This window comes from Myotis nattereri, assembly GCF_964212035.1.
Source record: "Myotis nattereri genome assembly, chromosome: 4".
NCBI classification, from domain to species: Eukaryota; Metazoa; Chordata; class Mammalia; order Chiroptera; family Vespertilionidae; genus Myotis; species Myotis nattereri.
This window is the reverse complement of record NC_138079.1, coordinates 50,967,293-50,978,211: the sequence shown is the minus strand read 5'-3', so window position 1 is coordinate 50,978,211 and position 10,919 is coordinate 50,967,293. Positions and strand designations below refer to the sequence as shown.

Below are 10,919 nucleotides of genomic sequence, written 5' to 3'. Positions count from 1 at the left end.
TGCTTACTAAGATTTTCATTTGCTTGGTCTCCCATCTTATTAATAGGAATTCCACCACCTCTACTGCTACCCTGTACCCCAACTGCATACCTTGATACACTTGCATCCAAATGAGGAAAGTCTCATTAAAAATATTTAAAAAAAATAAAAGCTGAAAGAAACCCAAAACAAAACAAAACACAAATTAAAGAATCACAAAAATACAGCAGAGACATTGCCCAAAGAAATGTCAGTTGTCTATTGACAGAGGAATATAGAGAGTATAGAGATGGGGAACAGAGTTTCTGTTTGGGGTGATAAAAAAGTTTTGGACATAGAAGCAATGTTTGCATACCACTGTGAGTGTAATTAATGCCACTGAATTTTAAAATTATGTTTAAAGTGGTTAAAATGGAAAATTTTGGGTTACATATATTTTACCACAATTAAAAACCCCATAATGTAATGTGGCAAATATTTTTGAATTGCACACTTTAAATGAGTGAGTTATATGGAATGTGAATTATATCTTGATAAAGCTGTTTACAAAATATCAAGAAGGAAAAAAAGGATCAAACCTCCTGAAAGAGAAAAACCAGCCAAAGTGCTATAGTCCCAGCCGTCCAGTTTTCATTTTTAAGAACTGGGTTTGATTTGCTTCTTCCTCCGCAGGACTGCGCTTCCCTGGCAGCTATCCCATTTTAATCTACATTGGGAGGAAACAGACTGGCAAAATATTGCTGCTGTTGGAATATGACGCTTATTTGTTTTAGCACTGTGGCTTCTAGAAATCTTGTTTTTTCCTTCTAATATTTAAAAGAACCCTGCTGAACAGTGGCAGGTGGTCCTGCTGATTTCTTATCAAGATGGCCTTTTGGACAGCAATGGAAATCCAGTAACTGAAGTAAGAAAGGTGTCCCAGATTGGTCACATTTTTGGCCAGATTTCCCCAAATTCCGAAAACATGTACAAATGAAAATAGCTATTGACCACTGCCTTTGTAAGAGAATGAGACATCTAGTTATCTGCAAAAAAATGTTACAGTGCTTATGAGCATGGATTCCACATGATGAAATCTCACATTTCTGTAGTTAATACCTAAGCCCCCAATTCACTATAACCTATTAATAATTTTAGAATGCTTACTTAATTTCAAAATTTTCATATTAACATTTATATATTGTAACCAATTTAATCTATTGCCTCTATCCTATCATGGGAGAGACTACAGTGCAATACTGTAGGTTGAAAGGGACAACTAACTTGTCACTTCAGGTAAATCCAATCTTATTACCGCCATTTCTAAAGTTTGTAAAAAAGATGATAACTCCACCAATACTATAGCCTTTGCTTTTTATGCTGTTTAATTCTGCTATGCAGCTTTCATTTTCTAACAATGACAATCCACTGATCAAAACTCAGTATAAGAGGGAGGAAATGGGAGTGGGGGAGGACTGACAGGAACAAGAGAGGAGTCATTTTATAATTTATCAAGATAAATATTGCCATCAGGTTTTATAAAAAATAAAGCCATGTTTAACAGCACTAACAAAGCACTTAAGATGTTTTAATTATGGCTCTAAGGGAAGTAATTAACAGATAAAAATGTTCTCTTACATAAAATTTTATTAATTTTAATTTTTTCTTGGAATGATACTGATTCTCTCAAAATTACTTAGCAATTCCAAAGGTCAAAAAGGCTTCCTTAGGACAGACTTGTTCTGTTCCTAATGACTGTTCTGGAACCATAGTCAATGAAATCATCACGAACACAATAGTGTTTGTTCTGGGACAGGCTTTCTGATTTCTCATTCCAAGAAAAGAAAGACTGAAAAACCAAACCAAGAAACATTTCTCCCAAACAAACTGTACTGTTTGAATGATCCTCTTCATCACTGTGCTAAAATGCTTGCTGGAGTTATTTTTAACTGGGAACAGAACATTCATTTTGGAAAAAGTTCAGTTCCCTAATTTTGTAATGAGCAGAAATACATACTTTCAATGAAAGACTATGCAAACTGCAATAACCCCGTCAGCAGAAAAGAAATTGTGTGGTTTTGAGGAATGAAAGTCTTCTAGGTGCTGTGAAGTCTTGAATCTGGATCACCTGCATCAATGCTGGAAGCAACAGGGCACTTAACATCACCTAGACACGGAGCTTGTTGCTTTGCTCATGCCCAATATTTCCTCATAAATAATGAGCCTTGGGGATGCCAAATGGATTCTATTGTTTTTATTGATTGTTATTGCTGTTATTAAACAATGTTAGCCATGTATGATGATTACAAACAACTAATATTCTTGGAATATGTACATTCTATTAACTGATATAACTCAATCCGGTCTTTCATTACAGCAATGAATTTTCAGGTTGCACAAAGACACAAGTAATTTATATTCCAACACAACAATCACTTCTGGGTTACTAATTTCACAGTTTCCTATTTATATGGCTGCATGTACTTATAGACTTTTAGCACAAAGCCAATACAAATATGAGAGTATCCTCATTCTAATGGTTACTGTGCCGCTAGAGATGGGTGTCAGCAATGGGTATCCTCCTGAGTTCTACGATCTGGGAGTCAGTCAAGGTGCCTCCCTCCTGGCTGCCTTGACCAGATTCATTATCACTGACACTGAGACCAGCACCTGCAATAGAAAAAGAATAAACACAAAAATTCCCAACTGTTAGTGCAGTGAAGGGTCAAGTTACATTAAGTCAACATGTTTATTTATATTATACTGGAGGCTCAGTGCACAAAATTCATGCATGGAGGTGCGGGGGGATAGGGTCCCTCAGCCCGGCCTGCACCCTCTCGCAATCCAGGACCCCTTGGGGGATGTCCGACTGCCTAAACTGGCAGTCGGACATCCCTCTCACAATCTGGGATTGCTGACTCCTAACTACTTGCCTGCTTGCCTGCCTGATTGGCCCTAACCACTCTGCCTGCCTGCTTGATTGCTCCTAACCACTCGCCATCCTGCTTGGTCACCCCTAACTGCTCGCCTGCCTGCCTGATTGTCCCTAACTGCCTTTGCCTCGGCCCCCACCACAGTGGCTTTATCCAGAATGACGTCTGGAAGGTCATTTGGCTATCTGGTCTAATTAGCATATTACACTTTTTATTATTATAGATTAGTAAAGAGTGAACTGTACACTTAGAATAAATATTTTTTAATAACTGACAACTAAATATATACTTTAAATTCCTTTTGGTAGTTTTATAAGTAAATTAATTTCTAAAGGCACAAGTCGGGGTTCTCAATGACTGACAGGTATAACTTACTCTCAAGAACAGCCTTTCTCAACTTTCTGGGGCTTATTAAAATAAAAAAAAATCAGGCAGGTTATCAGAATTTTTCAGCAGGGGTGGGGGTAGGGTTTGCTGTTCAAAACCACATGACCTCCAACCCCACAGGCACTGAAAAGTACGAGGCCCTTCAGCTGGGACTCAGTCAGGGTGGGCAGTGATCCAAGAAGAAAGACGTGCACTGACAGCACCTGGTGCCTTATCAGCGCCCAGAAGACTCGGACTCCAAATGACTCAGATCTGATCCCGAGATAAAAATAATTATGCAACACAGTGCCAAAACAGACCTGCACAAGAGTCTCCAAAAGCTAGCTGTTAATTACAGATAGTACCCAGAATCTGTTTTGAGGGAGCTCCAGTATTCAGTATTTTTTCACAACTTAGAATAATTCAGAAAATTTAACACGATACTAGAGTAACACCTCTTTCTTCTCTAATTCACAAACTCTCATTCTCTCTCCCCCCCCCCCTCACACACACACACACACACACACACACGCACACACCCTACACATACACACACAGAGAATGGGGATGTGGTCACAGGGGCATGCTGCTGATTGAATTTGTTGGGCACTAGACTTTAAACGAGAAGGAAAGTGAAAAAACAGCTGCTGGGAGCTGAGACTTCCTTCTGTCTGAGCTGTAGGAAAGGCTAATCCGAAGATCTGGTAGCTATGGGAAGATGGGGTATTAGCTTCGTTTTACCCTATTTGGGATGGAAGCAGGAGCCCATTAAGGTCCTTCTTCTAGTCAAATCCTCCCTCTCCTGGGTCTCTGTCCTTCACATCCTCTCTCTGCTGAAGGCTGCTGTTGACACCCACTTCCTTCCTTTGCTTCTGTGACACTGTACTTGCCCACCCCACCCTCTGATCTCCGGAGGTCTGCTTTCTCTTGCACCTCCTTCTGCTGTCTGATCCCCAGAGGACTTATCTGCAGCCCTGCTTCAAGGCCTACAAGATCCACCTGAGCCCCTGCCTGCTCTCTAGCCTGGTATCTCACTAGAGCTGCTGGTCACCTCCTTTCACACCATGTTATTGTGCTGGTACTGCCTGGGATTCTCTCATCCCCCAACTCCTTAACCTGTCAGCCTCCACTCTTCCTGTAACTATCAACTCAGGAATCACCTCTGCTAACCATGCAAACATGATGATTCTCTTTCAAAATTTCTGACTCCCTCATTGGATTATGTACTTTCATATCTTTATATTCCTAGCTCATAGGACAGTGCCCAGCACACCGTGGGTGTTCGTCAAATGTTTGCTGTATGTATTAATAAACTATGCTCTGCATCCCCGCTCTTAAAAATGCCTCTTCCATCTCTTTTGTCCACCCTGTTCCTCTGATGTATTCAGCATCCCCCTGCCCGTTCCTTCTCAAGAACAAACATTAGTCCCGATGGCCAACGGCATGAAGTCTGATACCCTCTGTATTGGCAGTAAGATACCTCCTAACCTGGCTCCAGCCTACTGAGAAGACAAATTTCAACCTTTGCCCACGGGAAAGCTTTTCCAAAGTGATCCTGGATGTGCCATGTTAATTCCAGCCTGGGTGTCTTCCTGCCCATCCATCGAGACCCATGTCCATACTCTTTCACAAATATTAGTACTCCTTTCGCGACTCCTTCAAAACAGGGAGTTGGAGAATGCAACTGAAAAGTCCTAGTTTATACCTGAAAAATTATTAGTTGCTTCCCCTTTATTCTCTCAAATTGCCCTGGTTTGGAGATAAGTTATTAGTATATGTTAGCTCTACATATAATATGTAAGCCATAAAATCAAATGTGTAACAATGAAAAAAGGAATGATGTAAATTTTCCACTTGTAAAAGAAAAGGCTGCTCACATATTTTTAAAATGAAATGAATCAAATTGCTATGGAATTTAAACTCTTTGAGTTAGTTTAATAAAATAATGTAACATTTTTATTTTAAAACTGAAATTTATAATACAGTGGAAATTACATTATTTGGCACTATTTACACTTAGGATGAAAATCTTTAGCTGTTTATTGAAATATATGCGAAGGGTTACATAACTTTTCAGTCATTTAGGGGTTCAAATGAAAAATAATCAGAAGACCCACTTGACTTGGAGAGACCCATAGTTAAGGTGGGCCTGAGACAGATTAAGATTTGCAAATTAAAATGTCACAGAGGACAGGGAAGCTAGTATAAATCAGTAACACAGGTCTGGTGAGCACTGGATAAACTGAAGAGCTGGAGTTCCATCTAAAGAGGCAATTATTACTCAACTCCAATCACTTTGCTGCTAGATTTCTTTGTGTGTGTGTGTGTGTGTGTGTGTGTGTGTGTGTGTGTGTGTGTGAATCCTCACCTGAGGATACTTTTTCTATTGATTTCTAGAGAGAGTGAAAGGAAGGGAGGGAGGGGAAAAGAGAGAGAGACACACAGAGAGAGCGAGAGAAACCTCGATGCAAGAAAGGCATGTCGATTGGTTGCCTCCTGCATGCACCCCGACTGGGGCCTGGTATCAAAACTGCAATCTAGGCACCTGCCCTTGACTGGGAATTGAACTGGTGCTGTGATCCTTTAGTGTGCAGGCCAACACTCTAACCCAGGGGTCCTCAAACTACGGCCCGCAGGCCACATGCAAATACAAATATTGTATTTGTTCCCGTTTTGGTTTTTTTACTTCAAAATAAGATATGTGCAGTGTGCATAGGAATTTGTTCATAGTTTTTTTAAAACTATAGTCCGGCCCTCCAACGGTCTGAGGGACAGTGAACTGGCCCCTTGTTTAAAAAGTTTGAGGACCCCCTGCTCTAACCACTGTACTACACCATCCAGGGCTAGATTTTTAAAAAAAGACATTCTGGATTTTTATGGGATTTAAAAATGCTAAAACAATGCTAAAATGCTAGAGGGTCAAACAAAATACCCTGCTGGGCCAAATCTGGCCCGTGTGTCAATTGTAAATTCTGCTGCAGATAGAACGGCATGTGGACTGTTCCTCTCATTTGGCCACATTCTGCGATGGAAAGTGTCTAGGGGGTGGTGCTGGATTTTTATAGTAACTTTTCTAAAAGTAGAGGGAGCCAATGTGAGAGACTATTATTTTGGTCTTTTGAAGTATTTATTTCCTAACAAGTGTAGCAAACTCTCAGGAATAGGAAACTCTACGAGTAAGGAAGTCATTCCATACATTCCCGAGCTAAATGTATTTAATACTTGTTATATATATAGGACCCACATCTAATTGAATTATGCTCCAAGAATTCATTTTATGTTCCCAGTGTTATAACATCAACAACTGACCACTGTGTAGTACTGGGAATTATTTGTAATCTGAAAGCCTCCTTTTTAGTCCTAATACCAATTAGCATTTTATATATTTGTGCATTCCCTCCTTCACTGAACTCAGTCTTCTCTCTCTAGATCTTTCTCACCATGCTATACAGTTCCTTCTCTGGGACCCTCTTCTATACACTCTTTAAATGTAGATATTATCTAGGATGTTCTTCTTGTTTCCCTTCTTCCCTTCCTTCTTCACCTTTTTTCTTCTCATCTCTCCCCTTCCACTCTCCCTGATCAGTCTTATCAATCCCCTTAGCTTCAAATATAATCTCTGCACAGATGCATTTCAAATCAATACCTTTGACCATGAACCCTCACCCAGGAGCCTCTAAACCTGAATATTTAAGACTACCAGGCCTAATAATCAATGTGTCCAAATCAGAACTCATCAGTGTCCTGCTTCACACAGATAAATGAACAGATGCTCCTTATATAATCCCTCAGTGACCTTGTGTGCAGCAGGTCTTTGCTGCTGGCCTCTCAGTGTCCCCTCAGCCTTCCTCCTCTGTTCATCTTCTCTTTTTATTTCCACTCTTCAAATCTGAGCCCCAAACCTCATTCTTTTGGACAATTGTAACAACCTCCCAGCCTTTTTGATTTTGCTTCTAAATTTATTCTTTATCTTTCCTAAGAGTTATTTTTGCCTCAAAAACCAGTAGGAACATGCCATTCCTCTCCTCACAAACATCCATGGCTCACTAAGTCCTTTAAAAAAAGGGGGGTTGGAGTCATATGTAATACTTTCAACAATAAAGATTTTTTAAAAATCCCCCTCGTTAGCATGGCATCTGACCAGCATTTTAATATGCAAAATACCAGGAAGTGTTCTGCTTCCCCAAATGAATATATCACTACATGTGTTCTGGAAACACCAGGTTAAATTGAGTGAAGTAGGTTATCTTTGAGTGAGGGCTTTTTCAGAGCTGCTAAAATGGTAATATGAATTGTCAATCTTCACAGTTTCCCAAATCTAATCAGTCAGGTGATCCTCTCACTGAGGATGACTGTGAACATCTCAAGGAGGGTGTTACCTGAAACCCAGAAGGGGGAACTACAGTACATTTTTAACAATGCAGGTCAACTACCTCTCCGGCCTTTCTCCCACTGCCTGGCTCTGCTGCTCCTACATCCCGGCCACTCTGCAATGCTTGTTCTCCTCAAGCAGGGCATGCACGTGTAAACCCTAGGCTTTGTCTAATTCTGCTCCCCATCTGTATTGCCTTTCCTCCACTCTTATTTCAAACCTACACATTCTTCAAGAATCAATTAAGAGGTTTAAAAAAATGTCCTCGATTCCCTCAATAATTAATAACTCTTTCCACTACTTATATTACTCTTCCTTATGTCATGACTATGTGAATGTCTATTCCTCTAAACAAACTCCAAGCTTCATATTCATTCACTCATTCATTCACTCATTCATTCATTCTCCAACAATATCTACAAAAGGCTTACTAAGAGCCAAGCATTATTCTGAATATATGGATGTTTATATATAGTAAAATGCACTTTTGAATTATTATTTAAATGGTTTCATCTGAGTATGAACTATTATTTTAAAAACCTCCTCTTTTTATCTTCTTGCATCTAGAAATCAAAATTTCACTGAAATTTTTTAAGTGTCAGTTCAACATTTTCCTGAGTAAAAAGATGAAAGAAAAAAAAAAAAACCCTTTACATTTTATCTGAAAACAACTTTCCATTGGGTTACAGGTTGGGTGGGGTTGAATTTATAGGAAGAGCCAATAAAATACTGTATGTAACAGCACTTTAAAAACTGTGCTGCCTTTGAAAGTTTCTGCTTTAAAGCTACTCCTAAGAAGGTCTCTTTGGCAGATCAGAGGCAAATCTCTCAGTGAAATCCCTGAACTTGTCTCAATAGTACCTTGGTGTTCTAAAATGATTCCAGGACAGAGATACTTACATCTAGTGAGAGCACGCCTGTTTCTTAAAAGCAAATTGTAAATGATTTTGAGGTTATGTTACGTTTGGTGTCAAGAACAAAATAACTCAGAGTGAGGCTGAAGTGAGGAATGGGCCATGAGAATCAGGCTGTGCTAAGGGTGACTGACTATACTGATGCAACTTCATGTGAAGAAGATAGAAATTGTGGCACAGCCAGAGTGCCTACTTCGAATGTAGTCTGTGGGCTCACACATACCAGTTTTTAATGCAAATATCAAGTCATCAAACTCCTGGGACTCCTCATCAGCTATCAGTGAGCCCTGGCCATAAGCCCCGGAGGAAGGGAAGGTGGCGCCATTCTGTGGACTTGGCTTTAAGTCGGGACTGGCCTGGCTGGCTTGTTGGAAGGATCCCCTCTCCCAGTCAGGTGGCACCTGTGAGGGATGGGGAGGGAAGGAAACCACAATATGAACACGTACACATTTATTCTGAATGTATGTAAACTATTTACCTCTGTGTCTCATTACACAAACCAGGTGAAAGGGCTTCTGGACTGTTTAGAATTGAGGCCTTTAATTGTGCCATTGTTTTTTAGAGAAGTATGTTTCTCCATGAGACAATCTAATCTGGTGATTCTAAATGATTTCTCTATTAGAATTACTTGTAGATTTCTATGCAGTCATGTGTGGGGCAAGAAAAGTATCTTTTAACCCAATCAATACTTTTTATTTAAAAAAAATGTATTGTGCAAAGAAAATTGTTAAAAATATAAGAACTGGAAAGGAACCCTCCTAATGCTTAATCTAAGATACAAATACAATTTTAAATATAGCAGCTATCTGTAAGGACATACTGAATTGAAAAAAAAGAGTTCTTTGATAGTATTCTAAACTCCTCCTTTTAAAAAATTAAGCAATTGCCCTAGCTGGTTTGGCTCAGTGGATAGGACGTGGGCCTACAGACAGAAGGTTCCCAGGTTTGGTTCTGGTCAAGGGCTCGTACCTTGGTTGCGGACACATCCCCAGTGGGGGGTATGCAGGAGGCAGCTGATTGATGTTTCTCTCTCATGGATGTTTCTAACTCTCTATCCCTCTCCTTTTCTCTCTGTAAAAAATCAATCAACTATATATAAAAAAATAAACAATTAAAAAGATAGTTCTATCCTGAGCCCAGCCAGTGTGGCTCAGTTGTTGAGCATCAACCTACGAACTAAGAGGTTTGATCCCCTGACAGGGCACATGGCTGGGTTGTGGGCTTGATCCCCAGTAGGGGGCGTGCAGGAGGCAGCAGATCCATGTTTCTCTCTCATCGATGTTTCTATCTCTCTATCCCTCTCACTTCCTCTCTCTCTCTCTCTCTCTCTCTAAAGATCAACAAAAACATATTTTAAAAATAAAAATTAAATAAAGTGAATCAGAAACTGTTGAGTGGCTAGATATAAGATTAATAGAAAAAGAAACAAACCCCCATATTAAAAAAGTAAAGATAGTTCTATCCTGAAATAATTAAACATATTCACTTCCCTTGTGGTTACTGGTAAAACCCCCTTAATCCTTCCTTTCCTCATGCTTTCCCTTCTCTGGAAGGCTTTCTAGAATGTCTCTGACAGTCTCTTGTTGACAGCTGGATCAAGGCCAATCCTAAGCCTCTGAGGAATGTAGAGCACACGTTAGGGTATGCCACTGTGCAAACCCAGAATGAACATTCGAGTAGTGGCTCAGGCCCAGGAATTGAACTGTCACAGCTGCTGTCTCCCAATGTAAGCTTTTCTGAGCGACTGCAGGGATGTTGCATGACCAGAGGACTGTAGAAACAAATTTGAGAGAAGACAAAAATCTTCAAAAATTTTGTTAAGAAGTTGAACATCTAGATCAGCACGGTTCAACAGAACTTTCTGTGATGATTCAAATGATTGCTATCTGCATTCTTCACCATGGCAGCTCTCAGAGCACTTAAACATAGTGACTGATGAACTAAATTTTTAATATTATTTTGTTTTAGTTTAAATTTAAATAGCCACACATGCTAATGGTTATTGCACTGTACAGTTCAAATCTAGCATGGGTAATCAATAAAAAAGACAAAAACCTTTTTTAAAATTCATTCCTGAATTACTGATCCTAAAAATATCCATTCCCATTGTTATCAACTTTGATGTGAAAATAATTCAGTTTTTAAAACTTTTGGGATATAGATATGGTACTAGATTTCTAAAGATTTATGGTACTAAAGACATATTCCAATTTTTAAATACTGTACTTGATTTTTGAACATTTTAAATACTGTATCTTAATTTTAACCTGGCATGGGTGAAATTACTTTCTATATTTACATGGAAGAGAAAAAAAATATCACTGAATAGGTAGAGTATCTATCTACTAGAGGCCTAATGCATGAAATTCATGCAAG

The 10,919-nt window shown here is 39.4% G+C and overlaps 1 protein-coding gene across 1 annotated transcript in view; it reads right to left on the bottom strand.

The window, feature by feature from the left end:
* Positions 1–2,191: 2,191 nt before the first annotated feature.
* The window catches only part of ADGRV1 (adhesion G protein-coupled receptor V1), a 459,909-nt gene continuing 451,181 nt past the window's right edge, over positions 2,192–10,919 (bottom strand). The window contains exons 89-90 of the mRNA XM_081090113.1: positions 8,767–8,944; positions 2,192–2,628 (exon numbers count right to left, since the gene is read on the bottom strand). Of these exons, the coding sequence (XP_080946239.1) occupies positions 2,510–2,628; positions 8,767–8,944 (297 nt within the window). The 3' untranslated portion in view covers positions 2,192–2,509. The remainder of the gene's footprint in view (positions 2,629–8,766; positions 8,945–10,919) is intronic.